The 23,667-nt window shown below is 42.9% G+C and overlaps 1 protein-coding gene across 1 annotated transcript; it reads left to right on the top strand.

Annotated features, from left to right (window-relative positions):
- Window positions 1-16,935: 16,935 nt before the first annotated feature.
- On the top strand, window positions 16,936-18,872 carry LOC124680636 (alpha-ketoglutarate-dependent dioxygenase AlkB-like). The gene is made up of 3 exons (XM_047215705.1): window positions 16,936-17,425; window positions 17,787-18,137; window positions 18,396-18,872. Exons 1-3 carry the CDS (start codon window positions 17,018-17,020, stop codon window positions 18,669-18,671), a joined length of 1,035 nt encoding a protein of 344 aa, XP_047071661.1. The 5' UTR covers window positions 16,936-17,017; the 3' UTR covers window positions 18,672-18,872.
- Window positions 18,873-23,667: the final 4,795 nt, after the last annotated feature.

Raw genomic sequence — 23,667 nt, 5'->3', positions numbered from 1 at the left:
AAAAGGAGTACCTTAATATCCAGTAGATTCCCTTGAGGCCCGGCTGCCACCGGCTGGTAGGACAATAGATGTTGTGCAAGTTTCTCATTGCGAGCACGTACGACTAAATATGGAAAACATGCCTACATGATTAATGAATTGATGTTCTTTCTTAATGCCTTATCAATCCTATCAATTGCCCAACTGTAATTTGTTCACCCAACACTTGTTATTGGAGAGTTACCACTAGTGTAGATAGCTGGGAACCCCGGTCCATCTTTCATCATCATATACTCGTTCTACATGTCAACTATTTTCTGGTACCATTGCTCTCATATTACTACTACTGCTGTTGTGTTACTGTTACTATTGCTCTCATATCACTGCTACTTTCACATCACCCATGTTGCTAGTGCTTTTCCAGGTGCAGCTGAATTGACAACTCAGTTGTTAAGGCTTATAAGTATTCTTTACCTCCCCTTGTGTCGAATCAATAAATTTGGGTTTTACTTCCCTCGAAGACTGTTGCGATCCCCTATACTTGTGGGTCATCAGCTCTCCATCAACAAAAGACATCTTGGTCTCCGGAAACCTGAAACTAGCAGCATGACTTATGCGCTTAAACCTGTTTTCATACTCACAGTTTTGATTATGAACATCATAGAGTTGAGCTTGGAGTTTGTTGGTGGTGTCGTGAAGTGAGAAGATATCGTCCCACAACTTCGCAGTCTCCTTCTTGTGTCCATCAATGAGTTCAGACACAATCTTGTGAAAGATGTCCACTTCACGCTCAGCCATCTTCTTGTAGTTGAAGACATCTTGTTCCAGTTTCTCCATCCTGTCTTCCAAACTCCCTTCTCCCTTAGGACCCTGGACATCTTTGATCTGCAACTCTCCATCCACGAGCAGCAATTCTTTGGGGTGCATCTTCAGCTCGTTCATGTACGGGTTGACGACGTCCTCAAAGAAGTTGTCCTTCTGAGTTCCCGACGAAGACATGGTGGATCTAGATCCGAAGCAAATCCTGGCAGCAAACAGCTCGAAACAAAACACGACGAGAAAATGATATACGGACCTCCAGGGATCCGGGGGATTATATAGCAAATATTTTTACAACAAAAGGAAGGTTCCAGGCCGAAAACGAGTGGAAACGGGACGCCGAGGGGCTGTCCCCATAGGTCGGCGCGGCCAGGGTGGGGCCCGCGCCGGCCTATGGTGACGGGCCCTCGCGCGTCTTTTCCACTCCGTTTCGATTCCGTAATTTTTCATATTTTCCAAAAACAGCAGAAATATTGTTCGGAGAGTAAATCGCGGACTTTTTATTACCTGTACTGTTACCTATTCAAAGTCGAGTTCTGGCGGACTGTCAATTTGTCCTTTGATGAAAGCTTCCGGTGTTTCCACTTGAATAATATCAACATCAACATTATAAGAATCACCCGAGATATAATGCTTGAGTCTTTGTCCATTCACCACTTGTGTGGCATTGCCTTGGAGAGAGCTAATTTTAATTGCTCCTGAACGATACACCTCCTCAACAACATATGGTCCTTCCCATTTCGAGAGTAATTTCCCTGCAAAGAGTCTAAGACGAGACCGATACAATAGGACTTTATCCCCAATATTAAACTCTCTTTTAATAATTCTTCTATCATGCCACTTCTTAACTTTTTCTTTAAAGAGTTTAGCATTTTCATAAGCTTCACTTCTCCATTCATCTAGAGAACTTAATTGCAGCAACCTCTTATTACCGGCTAGTTTCGGATCTTTATTTAGTTCTCTAACTGACCCAATAAGCTTTGTGCTCTAGTTCTAGAGGTAAATGACAAGCTTTTCCATAAACCATTTTATAAGGTGACATTCCCATGGGATTTTTATAAGCAGTTCTATAAGCCCATAGTGCTTCCTTCAATTTGCTAGCCCAATTCTTTCTAGATTTATTAACGGTCTTTCCCAAAATGGATTTAATCTCTCTATTTGATAATTCTACTTGACCACTAGTTTGAGGGTGATAAGCGGAAGCAATTCTATGATTAATACCATACTTAGCAAGAGTTTTTCTAAAACCTCCATGAATAAAATGAGAACCTCCATCAGTCATAATATATCTAGGTACTCCAAATCTAGGAAAAATAATATCTAAAAGCATTTTTAAAGAGGTCTCACCATCAGCACTTTTTGTAGGTATAACTTCTACCCATTTGGTAACATAATCAACAGCGACAAGTATATGAGTGTTACCTTCTGAAGAAGGGAAAGGACCCATGAAGTCGAATCCCCAACAATCGAATGGTTCAATAACAAGAGTATAATTCATAGGCATTTCATTGCGTCTAGAGATATTACCAACTCTTTGACATTCATCACAAGATAAAATAAACTTCCTTGCATCTTTGAAAAGTGTTGGCCAATAAAAACCTGATTGTAGAACCTTTTGCGCGGTTCTATCTCCAGCGTGATGTCCTCCATAAACACTACCATGACATTTACTCAATATCTCCTGTTGTTCATATTCAGGAACACATCTTCGCATAATACCATCCACTCCTTCTTTATATAAATGTGGGTCATCCCAAAAATAATGCCTCAAGTCATAAAAGAATTTCCTCCTTTGCTGAGCTGAAAAGGTTGGAGGCAAATACTTCGAAACAATAAAGTTAGCATAATCTGCATACCAAGGGCTCTCTCGCGAGCTCACCTTTATTACAGCCAATTGTTCATTTGGAAAACTATCATTAACAAGAACAGGATCATAAGCAATATTTTCCAATCTAGACAAATTATCAGCAACAGGATTATCAGCACCTTTCCTATCTATAATATGTAAATCAAATTCTTGCAAAAGAAGTACCCATCTAATAAGCCTTGGCTTAGCATCTTTCTTTGTCATAAGGTATCTAATTGCGAGCATGATCGGTATGAATCGTAACTTTTGAATCAACAATATAGGGTCTAAACTTGTCACAAGCAAAGACTACAGCTAACAATTCCTTTTCAGTTGTAGCATAATTTCTTTGAGCAGCATCAAGAGTCTTACTAGCATAATGAATAACATTTAATTTTTTATCTACTCGCTGTCCAAGAACAGCGCCTACAACAAAATCACTAGCATCACACATAATTTCAAAAGGTAAATTCCAATCGGGATGTTCAACTACGGGAGCGAGTTGTTAAGGCTTTCTTTAGAGTTTCAAAAGCTTCCTTACAATCATCATCAAAAACAAAAGGTACATCTTTTTGAAGAAGATTAGTAAGAGGCTTTGAAATTTTAGAGAAATATTTAATAAATCTCCTATAAAACCCAGCATGGCCAAGAACACTACGAATACCTTTAACATCCCTCGGATAGGGCATCTTCTCAATTGCTTCAACTTTAGCTCTATCAACTTCAATACCTCTCTCGGAAATTTTATGTCCCAATACAATTCCTTCATTAACCATAAAGTGGCATTTCTCCCAATTAAGAACAAGGTTAGTTTCTTCACATCTCTGCAAAACTTTATCGAGGTTTCGCAAGCAATTATCAAAAGAATTCCCATAGACGAGAAAAATCATCCATGAACACCTCTACAATACTTTCGCAAAAGCCATGAAAAATAGCAGACATGCATCTTTGAAAAGTAGCAGGAGCATTACATAAACCAAAAGGCATACGCCTATAAGCATAAGTTCCATAAGGACAAGTGAACGTGGTTTTCTCTTGATCTTTAGCTTTAACAGCAATTTGTGAAAACCCAGAATAACCATCAAGAAAACAAAAATGAGTATTTTTAGACAACCTTTCTAGCATTTGATCAATAAAGGGTAATGGGTAATGATCTTTCTTAGTAACTTTATTAACTTTTCGAAAATCAATGCACATTCTATACCCTACAACTACTCTTTGAGGGATGAGCTCATCATTATCATTAGGCACAACAGTCATTCCTCCTTTCTTAGGAACACAATGCACAGGACTAACCCATCTACTATCAGCAATAGGATATATAATACCAGCTTCAAGAAGTTTTAATACCTCATTCCTTACCACCTCCTTCATCTTCGGAATTAGACGACGCTGATGTTCAACAATAGGCTTTGCATCATCTTCCATATTAATAGCATGTTGGCAAATAGAAGGAGAAATCCCTTTTAAATCATCAAGAGTATAGCCAATAGCTCCTCGGTGTTTCTTCAATATTTCCAATAACCTTTCTTCCTCAATCTCTGAAAGCTTAGAACTAATACTAACAGGATATATTTTCTTATCATCAATATGAGCATATTTAAGATTATCAGGTAAAGGCTTTAAATCAAAAACAGGATCTTCCTTTGGTGGCGGTGTTGTACCCAAATCTTCCACCGGTAAATCATGCTTGAGAATAGGTTGGCGAAGAAAAATTTCCTCAAGCTCATCTCTTTCTTTCCTAAAAGCTTCACTTTCGCTATTCTCCAAATGTTGCTGCAAAGGATTATTAGGAACAAGAACAATAGATGCACACTGCTCTATTTTAAAATCATTACTAGGCAAGTCAGCTTTATAAGGAGTTTTGGTAAATTTAGAAAAGTTAAATTCATAAGGTTCACCAGCAAATTTAGTCAAAATTTTCTCTTTCTTACAATCTATAATAGCTCCACAAGTATTTAGAAAAGGTCTACCAAAAATGATAGGACAATAATCACTAGCAGCAGAACCAAGTACCAAAAAGTCAGCAGGATATTTAATCTTACCGCATAGAACTTCCACATCTCGAACAATACCAATTGAAGAAATAGTTTCTCTATTAGCCAGCTGAATAACCACATCAATATCTTCAAGTTCACAAGAACCAATTTCATGCATAATCTCCGTGTAAAGCTCATAAGGAATAGCACTAACACTTGCACCAATATCACATAAACCATAATAGCAATGATCACCAATTCTAACAGATAACATAGGAACACTAACTTGTTTGGATTTATTAGGATGTGAAACAATATTAGAAGCATCTTCACAGAAAATAATATGACCATCCTCCAAATTTTCAGTCACAAGATCTTTAACTATTGCAACAGCAGGTTCAATTTTAATTTGTTCTTCGGGTTCTATAGGTTTCTTTTCACTTTTATGAACCGCACTAGATATGACAGAGTACTCCTTCATTTTAGCAGGGAAAGGAGTTTTTTCAATATAAGCTTCAGGAATAACATGATCAACAGTTTCAACCACTACACATTTGTTTACAGATGAATCAACTTTATCTTTATACGGTTCATGATACTTATCAAAATTCTTCTTAGGCAATTCATAATGAGAGGCAAAAGCTTTATAAAGATTTGCAGCAACTTGAGAATCAAGACCATATGTAGCACTCATATTACGAAATTTATCAGTCTCCATAAAAGCTTCAATGCATTTATAATCATAAATTATACCTGATTCTCTATCTTTGTTGTTCTCCCATCCTTCAGTATTTTCTTGGATCCGATCAAGAAGGTCCCTTTTAAACTCTTCTTTCTTGCGTGTAAATGATCCAGAACAAGAAGTATCCAGCAAGGTCTTGTCTTGAAAAGAAAGTCTTGCATAGAAATTATCAATAATAACATTACCAGGAAGCTCATGAATGGGGCATTTGAGCATTAAAGACTTCAATCTCCCCCAAGCTTGGGCAATACTCTCTCCATCATGAGGCCAGAAATTATATATGCGATTCCGATCCTTGTGGATTTCACTTGGAGGATAGAACTTAGAATAAAATAAAGGCACAATGTCCTCCCAATCAAGAGAATCACCATTCTTCAGCAATTTATACCAATGCGCCGCTTTACCAGACAGCGATATAGTGAATAGTTTCTTTCTAACTTCATTCATAGCAATACCTGCACATTTGAATAACCCGCATAATTCATGCAAAAACGAGTAAATGATCACCAGGATGAACAGTTCCATCCCCTTCGTAGCGGTTATCCATAACACGTTCAATAATTTTCATAGGTATTTTATATGGTACTACTTCCTCACCTGGCGCTTCATCCACTACCGTTGCAGTAGTAGTAGATTTCCCAAATAGAAATTGAAGAGAAGATCTCTCCATAATGACTTATAGCAACGAGCAGAAATAAAATCAGCACAAACAAGTAAAGGTTTTCCTTACCAATTCCACTTACCAATAGCGCTTCACTCCCCGGCAACGGCGCCAGAAAATAGTCTTGATGACCCACAAGTATAGGGGGTGTATCGTAGTACTTTCGATAAATAAGAGTGTCGAACCCAACGAGGAGCAGAAGGTGTTGACAAGCAGTTTTGATGAAGGATTCATCGTAAATGCTCACGGACAAGTATTCAGGGGGTTTTGATATAGCGAGATAAATAAAGTACGAGTAAGTAAAATGCGAGAGAAATAATTGCAGCGAGTGGCCCAATCCTTTTTAGCACAAAGGACAAGCCGGTTTGTTTACTTATAATGACCAAACGTTCTTGAGGACACACGGGGATTTTAGTCTAGTGCTTTCGCTTCATGTAGCTAAATAATCTTCATTGTTTTGATAAGTGTTGTGTGGGTGAACCTATGCTAATGCACCGCCCTTCCTAGGACTAATACATACTTGTGATTATACCCCTTGCAAGCATCCGCAACTACAAGAAAGTAATTAAGATAAATCTAACCACAGCCTTAAACTCTGAGATCCTGCGATCCCTCTTGCATCGATATACTAAGGGGGGCTTAGGTTTCTGTCACTCCGGCAACCCCGCAATTAGCAACCGAATACAAGATGCACTCCCCTAGGCCCATAAATGGTGAAGTATCGTGTAGTCGACGTTCACACGACACCACTAGAAGAATGACACCACAACTTAAATATCATAACATTGAATATTACTCAACCATAATTCACTACTAGCATTTAGACTTCACCCATGTCCTCAAGAACTAAACGAACTACTCACGAGACATCATATGGAATACAATCAGAGGTGATATGGTAATGAATAACAATCTGAACATAAACCTTGGTTCAAAGGTTTCACTCAATAGCATCAATAACAAGTAGAGATTAACACCGGGAGAGTTTCCCCTATCAAACAATCAAGATCCAACCCAAATTGTTACAGCGGTGACGAGGTGCAGCGGTGGTGATGGCGGTGTAGATGGTGGAGATGATGATGATGATGATGGTGATGATGTCCAGCTCGATGACGGTGGCGATGGCGTCGATTTCCCCCTCCGGGAGGGAATTTCCCCGGCGGATTCCTGCCCGCCGGAGAGCTCTTTTCTCTCTGGTGTTCTCCGCCCCGCAGAGGCGGCTGTAACTCTTCGTGAGGTACCCTCTGTGGCTTAGGTTTTCGGGACGAAGGAGTACGCGAAGAAAAGGAGGCGAGAGGGGCTGTGGGGCCCCCACACACCATGGTGGCGCGGCCAGGCCATGGGCCGCGCCGCCATGTTGTCTGGGCCCACCTCGGGTCCAGCTGGCTCCCCCTTCTGGCTTCCTTCGTCATCTGGAAAAATAGAAATTTACGTGTAATTTCCTTCCACAGTTGATCTTCCAAAATATTGCGTTCTGACGGTGCTTTTTCCAGCAGAATCCTGGCTCCGGTGCTTGATCCTCCAATAATGATGAAACATGCAAAATAGATGAAATAACATAAGTATTGTGTCCCAATATGAAATATATCAATGAATAACAGCAAATTATGATATAAAATAGTGATGCAAATTGGACGTATCATATGTCCAAACTGAAACTTCCACCATGATACATGGCTTTAGTTAGCGGCCCAATGTTCTTCTCTAACATATGCATACTCAAACCATTTGATCGCGAAGTCCACTACTTCAGACAAGACGAACATGCATAGCATCTCACATCATATCCAACAAAAATAAAGTTGATGGCGTCCCCAGAAAACATGGTTACCGCTCAACAAGCAACTTATAAGAATTAAGACACATAACTACATATTCATCACCACAATAGTTTTTAAGCTATTTGTCCCATGAGCTATATATTGTAAAGGTAGAGGAATGAAATTTAAAGGTAGCACTCAAGTAATTTACTTTGGAATGGCAGAAAAATACCACATAATAGGTAGATATGGTGGACACAAATGGCATGGATTTTGGCTCAAGGTGTTTGGATGCACGAGAAGCATTTCCTCTCAGTACAAGGTTTGGGCTAGCAAGGTTGTTTGAAGCAAACACAAGTATAAACAGGTACAGCAAAACTCACACAAGAACATATTTCAAGCATTATAAGGCTCTACACTGTCTTCCTTGTTGTTCAAACATTTTACCCGAAAATATCTAGACTTAGAGAGATCAATCATGCAAACCAAATTAAACAAGCTCTACAGTAGTTCTTCATTAATAGATTAAACTACATGATGCAAGAGCTTAAACATGATCTATGAGAGCTCAAACAATTGCCAAATTTATCAAACCATATGCAACATTTTCCAATTCCAACTAAATAGCAATCTAACGAAGCAATAAGCTTTCGCCATGAACATTAAAGCACAATTAAGAACACAAGTGTTCCATATGAAAAAGCGGAGCGTAATATCTCCAATATAAGAATGGCGAGATCCAACTTTATTCAAAACAAAACAAAAACAAAAACAAACCGACGCTCCAAGTAAAGAACATAAGAATGTGACGGAATAAAAATATAGTTTCACTAGAAGTGACCTGATAATGTTGTCGATGAAGAAGGGGATGCCTTGGGCATCCCCAAGCTTAGATGCTTGAGTCTTCTTAAAATATGCAGGGATGAACCACCGGGGCATCCCCAAGCTTAGACCTTTCACTCTTCTTGATCATAGTATATCATCCTCTTCTCTTGACCCTTGAAAACTTCCTTCACACAAACTTCAAGCAAACTCATGAGAGGGTTAGTGCATAACCACAATTTCATATATTCAGAGGTGACACAATCATTCTTAACACTTCTGGACATTGCACAAAGCTTCTGAAAGTTAATGGAACAAAGAAACTCATTCAACATAGCAAAAGCGGCAATGCGAAATAAAAGATAGAATCTGTCAAAAATAGAACAGTCCGTAAAGATGCATCTGGACTGGGCACTTAACTTGCTCAAATGGAAAAACTCAAAACTAATGAAAGTTGCGTACATATCTGAGGATCACGCTCGTAATTTTGCAGATTTTTTCGAATTTTTTACAGAGACTTATGCCAGAATTCGTGACAGACAGCAATGCTGTTTCTGCGCAGCGATCCCAAATATAACATCAACTTAAGCATAGAAACTTTACTTGGCACAAAAACATGATAAGAAGAGGTTGCTACAGTAGTAAACAACTTCCAAGACTCAACAAAACAAAAATTGCTGTAGTAAAATAAACACATGGGTTATCTCCCAAGAAGTGCTTTTCTTTAACGCCTTTCAGCTAGGCGCAGAAAGTGCAAATCAAGTATTTCCAAGAGATGGAGCATCAACATTATCTCGGGCCTTACACTTACCCTTCTTGTTATTTTTCTTATTCTTTGGTTTAGGGAATACATGTCGGCCTCCTAGTGGGATTTTTAGGGTGCCTTCTCCTGTATTTATGATTGCTCCCAATAGTTTCAGCAGCGATCTTCCAAGTGTGATTTGTCCAGTTCCTACACATTCAATAACAAGATAATCAGTGGATACCGTTCTTCCAAGAATGGTTGTATGCACACTCTTGGCTATTCCCTTAGGTATTATAACGGAGTTATCAATAAGAGTTATTCCTTCTCCCCCTTGAACAAGCCCCCAAAGTGTCAAAGATTCATAAATACTCTTAGGCATAAGACAAAATTCAGACATAATATCACAACGGGCATGAAAAGTTTCACCACCAATAATAACTTTAATAGTAGGTTTCCACATTGAGGGTTCAGAGTTCACTAAAACTTCATCAAGACGGTTTCGAACATAACCACAACTTTCCTTCAAGTAAGATGCATTTGTCTCAAGAGTGTTTAATCTATTATAAATGCTAATAAGAGCTGAATCAAAGTTATTAGCCGAACTATGTGATGCAACCAATTTTTTTTATGGCATTAAAAGCTTGATCACCGTTGCAATGAAGGAAATCTCCTCCCACTATAGCATCTAAGGCATATCTATAGCGAATCATAAGCCCAAAATAAAAATTACTAAGGAGCAAACTTAGAGTCATTTGAGGTTCAACTTTACGATAAGCATCAAAAATTCTAGACCAATCATCTTTAAAACTCTCCTCATCCCCTTGTTTAAAAGTAAAGACTAATTCTTCAGGTGAAGAAGTAACAAGTACAGAACTAGACATGATAACAAAAGTAAACTAAGCAAATAAAGTAAAGACAAGTAACTAATTTTTTTGTGTTTTTGATATAGAGAACAAGATAGTAAATAAAGTAAAGCTAGCAACTAACTTTTTGTGTTTTGTTTAAGTGCATCAAACAAAGTAGTAAATAAAATAAAGCAAGACAAAAACAAAGTAAAGAGATTGGAAGTGGAGACTCCCCTTGCAGCGTGTCTTGATCTCCCCGGCAACGGCGCCAGAAAAAGTGCTTGATGCGCGTAGATGTACACGTCCGTTGGGAACCCCAAGAGGAAGGTATGATGCGCACAGCGGCAAGTTTTCCCTCGGAAAGAAACCAAGGTTATCGAACCAGTAGGAGCCAAGAAGCACGTGAAGGTTGTTGGTGGAGGAATGTAGTGCGGCGCAACACCAGTGAAACCGGCGCCAACGTGGAACCTGCACAACACAATCAAAGTACTTTGCCCCAACGTAACCAGTGAGGTTGTCAATCTCACCGGCTTGCTGAAAACAAAGGATTAAGCGTATCGAGTGGAAGATGGTGTTTGTTTGCAAAGAACAGTAAAAGCAGTAGAATGTATTCAGATGTAAAAGAATGGACCGGGGTCCACAATTCACTAGTGGTGTCTCTCCAATAAGATAACTAACATGCTGGGTGAACAAATTACATGCGAGCAATTGACAAATAAAGATTCAATACATATCAACGATGATTACTATGTGATTTAATCAGGGCATTACGACAAAGTACATAGACCGCTATCCAGCATGCATCTATGCCTAAATAATCCACCTTCAGGTTATCATCCGAACCCCTTCCAGTATTAAGTTGTAAACAACAGATAATTGCATTAAGGATGGCGCGTAATGTAATCAACACAAATATCCTTAGACAAAGCATCAATGTTTTATCCCTAGTAGCAACAGCACATCCACAACCTTAGAACTTTCTGTCACTATCCCAGATTTAATGGAGGCATGAACCCGCTATCGAGCATAATTACTCCCTCTTGGAGTTACAAGTATCAACTTGGCCGAGCCTCTACTAGCAACGGAGAGCATGCAAGAACATAAACAACACATATATGATAGATTGATAATCAACTTAACATAATATTCTATATTCATCGGATCTCGCCAAACACAACATGTAGCATTACAAATAGATGATCTTGATCATGTTAGGCAGCTCACAAGATCTATAACAATGAAAGCACAAGCGGAGAATACAACCATCTAGCTACTGCTATGGACCCATAGTCCAAGGATGAACTACTCACGCATCAATCCGGAGGCGGGCATGATGATGTAGAGCCCCTCCGGTGATGATTCCCCTCTCCGGCAGGGTGCCGGAGGCGATCTCCCGAATCCCCCGAGATGGGATTGGCGGCGGCGGCCTCTCAGTAATGTTTTCCGTATCGTGGCTCTCGGTACAGGGGGTTTCGCGACGGAGGCTTTAAGTAGGCGGAAGGGTAGGTCAGGGGGCGACGCGAGGCGCCGACACAACGAGGCCGCGCGGCCCAGGCCCGAGCCGCGCCGCCCGGTGTCCGGCCGCCTCGTGGCCCCACCTCGTCTCCCTTTCGGTCTTCCGGAAGCTTCGTGCAAAAATAGGACCCTGGGCGTTGATTTCGTCCAATTCCGAGAATATTTCCTTACTAGGATTTCTGAAACCAAAAACAGCAGAAAAACAGCAACTGGCACTTCGGCATCTTGTTAATAGGTTAGTGCCGGAAAATGTAAAATAATGTTGTAAAATAATGTTGTAAAGTATGTGTAAAACACTCAAGTATTGTAATAAAAGTAGCATGGAACATAAGAAATTATAGATACGTTGCGACGTATCAACCACCGCCATCTTCATCACCGCTGCTGTCTCTCATGAGGAGGGAGTAGTTCTCCATCGAGGCTCGGGGCTGTACCGGTAGCTATGTGGTTAATCTCTCTCCCATGTACTTCAATACAATAATCTCATGAGCTGCCTTAGATGATTGAGATTCATATGATGATGCTTGTAATCTAGATGTCATTATGCTAGTCAAGTGGATTTTACTTATGTGATCTCCGGAGACTCCTTGTCCCACGTGTGTAAAGGTGACAGTGTGTGCACCGTGTGGGTCTCTTAGGCTATATTTCACAGAATACTTATTCACTGTTATGAATGGCATAGTGAAGTGCTTATCTATATCCCTTTATGATTGCAATGTGCTTTGTATCGCTACTAGTCTATGTGCTACTCATGTGATGTTATTAAAGTAGTCTATTCCTCCCGCATGGTGTAATGGTGACGAGTGTGTGCATCATGTAGTTCTTGTCGTAGATTATGATCATAATCTCTTGTAGGTTATGGAGTTGATTATCGCTATGATAGTATTGATGTGATTTATTCCCCCTTCATAGTGTAAAGGTGACGAGTGTGTATGCTATGTTAGTACTCGGTCTATTTTGCAAAGATCTATTATGCTCTAAGGTTACTTAAACATGAATATCGAATGTTGTGGAGCTTGTTAACTCCGGCATTGAGGGTTCGTGTAATCCTACGCAACGAATGGTGTTCATTATCAAACAAGAGTATATGTAGCACAAGGAAGAGAACTTATTTATTATGTGATCAATGTTGAGAGTGTCCACTAGTGAAAGTATGATCCCTAGGCCTTGTTTCCACCACAAAAAATTGCTTCCCACGCCAGCAAGCTATTTTCTGGCGCCGCTTGTTTACTCGTTTTACTCGCATCTTTACTTTCCGCAATATTACCACCATCTATACCACCTGTGTTTTACTATCTCTTCGCCGAACTAGTGCACCTATACATCCGACAAGTGTATTAGGTGTGTTGGGGACACAAGAGACTTCTTGTATCGTGATTGCGGTGGTTGCTTGAGAGGGATATCTTTGACCTCTTCCTCCCTGAGTTCGATAAACCTTGGGTGATCCACTTAAGGGAAAACTTACTGCTGTTCTACAAACCTCTGCTCTTGGAGGCCCAACACTGTCTACAGGAAAAGAAGCGTGAGTAGACATCAAGCTATTTTCTGGCACCGTTGCCGGGGAACAAATCAAGACACTCCATCAAGCCCGTCAACCGCCATCAAACCTCCCACGTCAACCACGCGCCAGTTGTGGACAGCATCCACCCCTGACCCAAGCTTACCAGTGAGATAGCAGTGGCGCACCAGTAATTAAGGGATGCGCCACTCGTAAGTGTGGGGCTGTGTGTATAGATAGGGGCAGAAGTTACCAGTGATGCAGCACATATAGGTGCGCCACTGCTAACTTCTACCCAAAATTCCCACCACCACCACCCCCATGTGGATCGCCTTTTTAGTCTTTTTTTAATAAAATAATTAGATAGAAATGTCAAAAAATAAAATCCTTCAAGATGTTCATGTATTATTTTATCTAGTTTTAATGAATTAACAAACATGAATTTCGAATTTTTTTGCAGAATGGCGTCATGTTTCTGTAACATTGGATTTCTCGTTGCATACAACCTCCGATGAAAATCGTTCTTATATGAAAATGCATCTACGCGAAATTTAGAAAAATTTTAGATTCCCAAAAAACAAAAAAAAAATAGGACCTTTTCAGGTTTTAGATATCGGGCAGAAATTTCAAAAAAAAAAGAAAATAATAGCGGCGGCGCACCAACCACTTTACCCTTATCCCCTCCCTTCTCCACACTACTTCTCCACTCACTCCCACCTCCTCCAACTCTTTCCTCCTCATCCTCCACCACTTCGGCCACCTCCTCCACTCCGGCCTCCTCCCTACACTCCGGCCTCCTCCTCCACTCTCTCCCCCTCCAACTCCGGCCCCCTCCTCCTCCTCCTCCTCCAACTCCAACTCCAACTCCAGCCTCCTCGTCCTCCTCGTCCTCCCCTCCTTCTCATCCTCATCCTCTCCTTCCTTCCTCTTCTTCGGCTGCAAGTGGAGCTTCACATCACACAAAATGTAACAAAGATGCATACTAGAATGAAAATAAAATAAAAACACAAAAAATAGGAAAATCCAGATCTAGATCTAGATCCAAATTTCAAATTTTTACCAGTGGCGCACCTATTTTCCCCGTTATGGCGCACCTCGACCATATAGCAGTGGCGCACCTATACGTTAGCAATGGAGAACTAGGTGTTGCGTTACTGCTATCTGGTTTACCAATGGCGCACCACTGGTGCGCCACTGCTAACAGTTAGCAGTGACGTAATAGACTGGCGCACCCAGGCGCGCCACTATTAAGGCTTTTTCTAGTAGTGGCCCCAGCCCTCGAACGTCGTCCACCTCCATGACGATGAGGACCTCGACGAGGAGGCCTTCGGCGTGACGAACGAGCAGCGGGCACTACTCGCTTCGTTCGTGAGCGACCCGCGAGACGCAGATCATCGTTAGGCCCTGGTTGTAGAGGAGAAAGCGTGCTCCCAATCGCTTGCCATGAGGCGGGCGTACGAGATGTCGGCCCCGACAACGGTCCACTGGGCAGCGAGGAGACTGGAGCAGCCGCGGGTGGACCGGGAGAACCAGGAGCTAGAGGACATGGAGGCGGAGCGACGGCTGGAGCCTGCTGAGACGAGGCACTAGCCGAGGACCAGGCGCGCCGGCGGCAGGAGGAGGCATCCCGTCGCATTGACCACCGCCGTGGATGGAGGAGCTCCGACAGCGCTAGGCCGTCAGGGCATGCCGGCGGCCAGTAGGCCACGCGGCTGCGAGTAACCCCGACCATAGTATGCCGCGCGACAACGAGTATGTACGACCGTCGTAGTATAGGTCAACTCGGCTAACCATGTATGTAAAGATGGGTCCTTTTAGATAACCAATATTAATGGAAAAAAGTAACTATAAATGAGTCACTGTCCAACTGGCTTGGATACTAGCCAGACGGACATGCACGTATTCGCGTCATAAATTTAAACCGCGTTCGCGTTTCCGTCGACAGGCTGATCATTTTACGTCGGACCGCTGGGATGGGGTGCAGATATAATTTTTCAACTGGGGCGCGGACGCAAACAACGCAAATTGGGAGGCCGGAGATGCCTTAGCTTTAGAGATGCTATATACAAGCACTTGAATAAATAAAGCAATGTCAAGACAAATAAATGCCAATTTTCTCGCTCAGAAAAAAGAAAAGAAAAGGGAAAGTCATTTTTTCCCTGTCGTATCAAATTCTTCTGGCAGCTGAGTCGGATTCGCACACACACCCGGGCGGGTCATAAATAAGGACGACTTGTTTTTGTTCGCCTCAGGCACTCTGCTCTGCTCTGCTCTGCTTGAAACGACACAGGCGGCTCCCCTACCCAAAAGCAGGCGAAAAGGCAGAGACCTCGCCGCCCTTCCGCCTCCACCACACCGCCGCCAATGGCCGGCGGCGACGACAAGAGGACGCCGGTTTCCTCCTCCTCATCCTCCCGCTGGCGGAAGCCCGGCTCCCGTTACGGACCGGTACGTGCCGCCTTGCCCTAACCCTTCTCCACTCTTTCGTACGAATACCCGACCTGACGGTCCGATTGGGTGAGGGTCCGGCGGTTAGCCGCCGGCCTTGGATTTGATGCGTGGTTCTTTAGAATTGTAATGCCGTGGTTCTTGGTCGGCGCGGCGATTAGAGCTCGGCACTTGGCAATTATGGGTGGCGAGTTGCTTTTTCCGCACGAGGTTGGGGGTTCTTTGGTTTGGCAGCAAATCAGGCAACTGAGGAAGAAGCAGTAATCTCTTAGTCCAAACTGCGGTGTTCCTTTCTCAGCATGGCCGTCTCTGATGAGATCTGAATTTGTATCTCAAGAACCGAACCTCCTGATGTGATTTTGCACATCCTTTTTCCAACCGTCGACCAGCGCTTCATTACTTGTGATAAAAGGGATCAGCCTTTGGACGAAATAACGTGAATTCAGCCATCCGTCTTGCTGGAAACTGCCAGTATGCCATCTCTGCGACTTCCTCTTTGCACTGCCTTCGTCTCTACTCTGTGTAGAATTGACCATTTGTTCTGAAGGCTTGTTTGGTTGTTTGAGTTTACAGTTATAGGCTCCTAATTTTATAGTATATGACCTTTAAAAGGTTCGGAACATACACAATGTGAAATTCAGTTTGATAGACAACAGTCATGTCTGATTACCTCTGAATTTAAGTGCACAATGTGTTTCTTTTTATTTCAGGTTTTTTTTTTTTGTAGAGTTCCCTGATAAATAAATATCTACTTGTTTCGTGCACTTACTTGTTTCAATAATACTTTATAGGGTCTTGAGAAGAGGTCCTCTGAATGTCAGAAGGAGGGTCCATGTTCATCTTCTCCCTCAGTTTGGACTAAAAAAGCACCGCAGCAGATGGTTACACCAGTTCAAGAATCGAAATCTGAAGGTTTACTGCCGCAGACTGTTACACAGGTTCAACCACTGAAATATGTAGATTCACTGCCCCAGACTGTTACACAGGTTTACTTGTTTCGTGCACTTATTTGTTTCGATAATACTTTATAGGGTCTTGAGAAGAGGTCCTCTGAATGTCAGAAGGAGGGTCCATGTTCATCTTCTCCCTCAGTTTGGAGTAAAAAAGTACAGCAGCAGATGGTTACAGCAGTTCAACAGTCGAAATCTGAAGGTTTACTGCCGCAGACTGTTACACAGGTTCAACCACTGAAATCTGTAGATTCACTGCCCCAGACTGTTACACAGGTTTACTTGTTTCGTGCACTTACTTGTTTCAATAATACTTTATAGGGTCTTGAGAAGAGGTCCTCTGAATGTCAGAAGGAGGGTCCATGTTCATCTTCTCCCTCAGTTTGGAGAAAAAAAGTACAGCAGCAGATGGTTACACCAGTTCAACAATCGAGATCTGAAGGTTTACTGCCGCAGACTGTTACACAGGTTCAACCACTGAAATCTGTAGATTCACTGCCACAGATGGTTACACCAGTTCAGCCATCGGTTGTAGATTCACTGTGCCAAATGGTTGGGTCGGTTCAAATATCAGACTCTCTAGACTCCAGGAGCACTTCATGTGCCTCCGAATCCGTTGTGGGGTCTGGTCCAGGAGCTGCTCCTTTTGATATATGCAGGGGTGTCAGCAAATGCTCTGTAGAGGTTAAACGTTCTTTACTGGACATCAACAGGGAAAAACGGCGTGCAAAAGAACTTGCAAAAAGTGCAAATGCATTGCAACATTTGAGACCTGGGATGGTTCTGTTGAAAAACTTCTTAAAGCCTGATGATCAGGTATGCTCTGTTTGTTATCTCATGCTGATATGTTTAGTTTTATCCTAGCACCAATGATTATTTTGTATCTCAGAAAATAAAATGATTGTTTGAAACTAGCATTAAATTTAGTTTTGTATGCCTTTTTATCTTCCTTTAGATCTTGTGCTCATTACTGAAGCGTTTTTTTTTGTCTTCAAAATTTCAATCTCTTGTCTGCATGCTTTGCTACAACCTATACAATATAGCCTGTATAAGCCAGAAACATATTTTTCTTGCTAGTTTTATTACCTTGCTTATCTTTACTATCTGTTCAAGTACTCCTAAGGCATATTCAATGCATCAAGCATATATCTAAGCTTTCTTTTGTTGAACATGTCAGGTTAAAATTATCAAACAATGTCGGGAACTTGGTGTTGGCACAGGAGGATTTTATCAACCTTGCTACAAAGATGGTGCTAAGTTAAGTCTACGGATGATGTGCTTAGGGAAGAACTGGGATCCAGATTCAAGCTCATATGTGGATAGACGACCCTTTGATGGTGCTCAGCCACCAAAGATACCAGAAGACTTGACTAAGGTTGTCAAAGATGCCATCGATGCTTCTCATTCATTCTTGGAACAAAGTGGTGGTCAAGGAACTTCCAATCCTTTGAAAGAAATTCCTCCGATATCACCAGATATCTGCATTGTTAACTTCTACACCACTGCCGGGAAATTAGGTCTTCATCAGGTATGAAAGAACAACTTTGTCCAAGATATATTTCATGCATCAGCATCATTAAGTTTCATATTGCTGGTACCAATTGATTGGTAGAACTGCGAGCTAATAGATAAATTCAGTAAACATGCTCTTCTGGAGTTTGGATGGGCATTTGTAGCATAATGTCTTTTGTCTTCTATTCCCACTTCTTTGCAACTGGAATGCTAATAGTGATGCACTCTTGTTTGACGATTACTACCTGGATCTAATGATCGTGTCACTTGACAGGACAAAGATGAAACAAAAAACAGTCTTGTCAAGAATCTGCCTGTTGTTTCGTTTTCATTGGGTGACACTGCGGAGTTCTTGTATGGTGACGCAAGGGATGAAGCCAAGGCTTCAAAGGTTAAACTTGAATCTGGTGATGTTCTAATATTTGGCGGTCAATCAAGGCACATATTTCATGGGGTTTCTACCATTACACCAAAAACTGCGCCGACCTACGTGACTGAGGAGGCGAATCTTCGACCTGGGCGTCTGAACCTCACATTCAGGCAGTATTAGTTGTATCTCCCATTAAGCTAAGTGCAAGTAGAGGGCACTCTTATTATGTATTAAAGTGCCCTGTTAGTAAAATTCAGCAAGAGCACTCTATCTAGCTATTGCAAAACCTGGGTCGCCTGTTGCTGTGTGCAATATATTTGCTCGACACTTTCAATATTTTGGATTCATCTTGTATGCAAATCCATGGATATAAGCTATATGATTGTTCGCATGTGTTGAGCAAATTGTGTGTATGTGTTTTTCCTTTTTATTGCAGTATCAGTTAATACAGGGCAATTGATGATAACACAGAAACCATATAAAGCTCTCGGTAATATTGTTCAGTAAAATGTGTTGCATTAGAACTTGAATGAAAATGACGAGACTTGAGTTTGTGAGTTCTCTAGCGGCGTCGATGGCCGTCTTCAAGACGCATCTCCTTGAGAATCATGGTGAGCGCCAGGATGAAAGCATGGTTGACGCTGGCGCCTACCGTCGCCGGGCTCGTGCTTCTCCCCCTGGACGCCTTCCACCTCCTGCCGACCAAGAAAATCTGGGATGGCGTGCGCTGCATGATACGTCGCAAACGTATCTATAATTTTTGATTGTTTTATGCTAATATTATGCCTTTGGGACTTGTTTTTATATTAAGTTTATGATTTATTTGGACTAACCTATTAATAGTTGCAAAAGTGCACAATGTTCTTGTTTTACACTTTGATGTGTAGGAATTATCAAGAATATAAGAGAAAACCTTGTTGGAGTCGAATTGGAACTTTGCTGAAATCTGTCCCAGAACTGTTTTCGGAGATTGTCTGTTTGACCCTCGAAGATGACCTCCAACGGAGTTGGGCCTGAAGAGGAAGTTGTAGATAATTTTCTGCTGAACGTTCTAGAGTTAAAATTCGGTCCAATCGAAGTCCATATGCGGCCTAGGGGCCCGTTTTACTGAAGTCCTAGATGGGATGACGGAAATCCGAGAGTCTATATTAAGGAGGAAACCCTAACTCGTGGAGGACACCTCCACCCACGAATTTCCAGCCACCAAAGCCACGTTTTTGCCTCCCCATGGATCCCATCGCCATGAAGGAGGGAGGCTAAAGGGCGGCGCTCCCCAAGCTTGCCGGCGGCGGGGAAAGGAGTTCCCCGCGCCGCCGGCGCCGCCCTGCGCCGCCGCGCTGCCCCTCTCCAACGTCTTCACCGCCATCTCCATCACCATCTCCTCCTTGTATTCAGTGGTTCATCCTCCCACAAACCTCTGTACCATCCTATGTAACATGGTGTTTGATGATCTATATCATGTTTATGTAGTATATTTGTCTTTTGATTGCTTTGTTGAATGTCTATGGTTCATTAGAGTTGTATGTTGATATGGTACTGTCCTTTGGTGTCCATTATACTTGTGCGCGCATGGATCAACACCATAGGGTTAGTAGTATGTGCAAAAGAAGGGGGTAGTCCTGCCGGAGTGACAGAAACCTGAGGGCTCAAACCGGTTAGTTGCATGTATGAGAGTAAGAGGACCATAAACTTAAGGCTATGGTTGGGGAAACCTTAATGCATTGTTAGTATTTACGGATGTTTGCTAACAATCCAATCATATAGTACTTGTAATCCCAAGTAGTGGAGCGCTTGTATATTTAGCCTCTCCCACATTGAAAACTACATCAAAGACAATGAACTAAATGTCTTCACTAATTGATCTTGGACAAAGCCACCACTATTACCACCGCCTTTCCACACCCATGGTACTGTTAGTTTAGTTTGTTTTATTGCTGCAACACTAACATTTATTCCGTGTATTTTATTGTTCTGCAAAGTCACCTCTCATACCCCTTATCGCTCTAGTTTTATTTCCTAGATATTGCAAACGCTTAGTGTGCGTAGAGTTGTATCAGTGGTTGATAGAACTTGAGAGAATGTTTATCCTACTTTTAGCTCCTCGTTGGGTTCGACACTCTTACTTATCAAAAAGGCTACAAACGATCCCCTATACTTGTGGGATATCACTGCACTGTGAGAACAGGCCGTCGCAACGCAACGTCGAGGAGGAGGAGGACGCGGCGGCGGAAGATGCATGAACGGGCGAGCGACCTCAACCCGCATCACGATCGCGCCGCCGCCGCTCCCATTTCCGTCAGTTCGGGTACTTTGAAAAGTTCTAGGCTTCTAGTTTTATATATGGTGTTTGAAAAGGTCGGAACATAGATATGCTGAAACTCAATTTGATTGACGATAGTTACATTTGCGAGCTTCTTGGATAATTTAATTACCTTTACGAGCTAGATCACGCCCTTCGTTACGAGCTTGTACACAGGCTTCTGAAGCTACTTGATTAGCTGCTGCATCAGATGGTTTTTTCCAAGGATGTGCTGAAGTTCCTCCATCAAATTGTAACATAGAATCATGCCCGACTGTTTCTGAATTTAAGTATTCAATGTGTTCTGCATCTCAGGTACTTCTTTTTTGCCGAGTTTCCTGATAAACCAATGTTTACTTGTTTCAACAATATATTCAGAATGTCAAAAGGAGTGTCAGTGCTCGTCTTCTCTCTTGGTTAGCGATAGAATATCACCGCCGCAGGTGGTTAGAATACCACCACTGAAATCTGTAGGTTCACCGACGCGGATGGTTACACCGGTTCAGCAGATCATTCTTTCAATCTAGCGAAAGGGTTTATCAGCCTTATATGTTGTCATGTGCTTCCACCAAAAAAAGCTACACTCACGGAAATTCAATTCGGCTCCCGGGTACGTATGCAGCGTTTATTTGAAGCGTCAGTTGAGACAGGGTAGTAGTAGGTAACACATGGTAAAGAAAAAGGGACATCAACCTCTGGATAAATTTACCCAGCCCGTCTTATAATAGATATTTTAGATTTATCTAAAACTAAATGTACCTAGTATCTACGCAACATATAAAACTAAGAGGCAAATATCTTGCACGAAAGAGCAAAGGGTCTAAAATTGCCGGCAGATCAACGCGAGTTCCAGGCGCGTAGTTGTCGGCGACGTTCTTCTTCGTCGTCACGACGTATCTCCTTCAGAATCACGGTGAGCGCCACGACGAAAGCGTGGTCCACGCCGGCGTTGACGGTCATACGATACGTCAGCATATTGAACAGAAGACCCAACAATGTCGCGGGGCCACTGTTGATCTGAGCAAGGGCGGCACCGCCGCGGGAGACAGTGTAATCGCAGCCGAAGAAGCCGCGGGAGTGGACGACGAAGTCGGGATCCCGCCCACCATCGCGGCCGGGGAGGTGCACCTGGACGACTCCGGGCTTGAAAAGCGGAGACTCGACGGCGACGAAGAGTAGGTTACCTTCACTCGTGCTGTTTCCGCTGTACACCTTCCACCTCCGGCGGGTCTCGAAGAAGGTAGGCGAGCGTCTCACGGTGAGCACGGGGTGGCGCGACGCCGTGGAGACGTCGAGGAGGAGGTGGCGGCTAGGGCAGCTGAGGGGGGCCTTCTCGGCCCGCATCACCGTCGCTTTGCGGGCGTCTGTGACGGGGAAGTCATTGAAGAACGTCTCTGTCGCCGTGAACGTCGTCCCGTGCGGCGCGCAGTACCGTGCGCCGACCACGGGCGCCGCCGTCGTGAATAGTGGCCGCGTGGCCCGTGTCCATTGACGTTGAGACAAAGCCCCAGATCGTGTAAGCCTAATAACTAACATCTCCGTAATTAATGTCGCTGGTCGCTGGAACACCGACGTAGGATTGAACCAGCAGAGTCTCTGAGACAAAGTTTCGATCGTATTTACCGATGATGGGATTATTTCCTTGTTGTACACGACACTATATCTCATAGTACTATACATGCCTATACTCTACCAGATTAATACTTCCTCCGGCCCCATGACGGAATTATTTCCTTGCTATACACGATATATACTACCTCAGATACATGGGAATGTGGGATTATATCCTTGTTGTACAAGACTCACTACTCTCTGGTTCAAAATAATTGCATAAAATTAGAGAGAGTAACATTTTTTTCTTCTTATACGAGATTTTTTGCGGGGTTTTCTTATACGAGATTAACTTATTTTGTGTCACACCTAATGTGGTTCTTGGCCACACCTTGCGTGGACAAGATTGGGGGATAAGAGAAACACGAGAAACCCTAGCGCTGCCAAAGACCAAGACCCCCGAGGCTCCCATTGCCACCGCTGCCACCAGCGTGGGCAGTGGTGGTAGGGGGGCCGATACTGAACATGCAGGGGCTGGTAGATTGCGGCGGCAAATATCGTGGGGTGGCTGGCGCGACATCAACAGAGGAGGCCCGCATGCGGTGGCCATAGCGGCGCCCCTGGTCGTGCGGTGGCGGTAGCCTTCCGTTGGGCGTCTTTGAGCGCGGAGTGGAAGTTGCTGGCCGTAGGTATACACTTCCGTCTAGATCCGTCATTCGGTGGTGTGTAGGGAGGCAGCGCCAAGCTGTGATGCATCTATGCTTGGATGCTCGTGGCGGTGCTGCGGAAGGGTTAGCCCTGAGAGCATCTCTAGCAGATACGGCATATCGGCCTCCAAACGCGGCGGCGGGCCGATATGCGGGTTTCGGCCGTTTTTTGGGCCAGTCCAGAACCCGCATCGGTGGTCTCGCCCGAAAAAACTATCCAGGCCGCAGCCCAAATCGTCAAAACGCCCGCATATATAGCGGTCAACGAGGCAGATGGGGGCCAAACCCCATCCGCTCCTCCTGAAAGGACGAGATGGCGCCTAGAGGGGGGGGGGGGGTGAATAGGCGTTTTAAAAAACTCTTACGAATTTGGCTTGTAAGAATGCGGAATTAAACTATGTTTATTCTACAAGCATAAACCCTAAATGTCCTAGCTCAACTAAGTGCAACAACAACAACTAGAGCTAGGCAAGATAGGCACAAGATAGATATATATGAACAACAAGTGATAGCAAGATATAATAGATACTTCAAGCACGATGGCTATCACAAGAAAGGTAAGCTCGGGTATAGAAATAACCGAGGCACGCGGAGATGAAGATGTATTTCCGTGTTCCCT

This window comes from Lolium rigidum, unplaced genomic scaffold (genome assembly GCF_022539505.1).
Source record: "Lolium rigidum isolate FL_2022 unplaced genomic scaffold, APGP_CSIRO_Lrig_0.1 contig_23365_1, whole genome shotgun sequence".
Classification (NCBI taxonomy): Eukaryota; Viridiplantae; Streptophyta; class Magnoliopsida; order Poales; family Poaceae; genus Lolium; species Lolium rigidum.
Note: the sequence above shows the minus strand (reverse complement) of the source record. Positions and strands in the feature narration are given on the sequence as shown.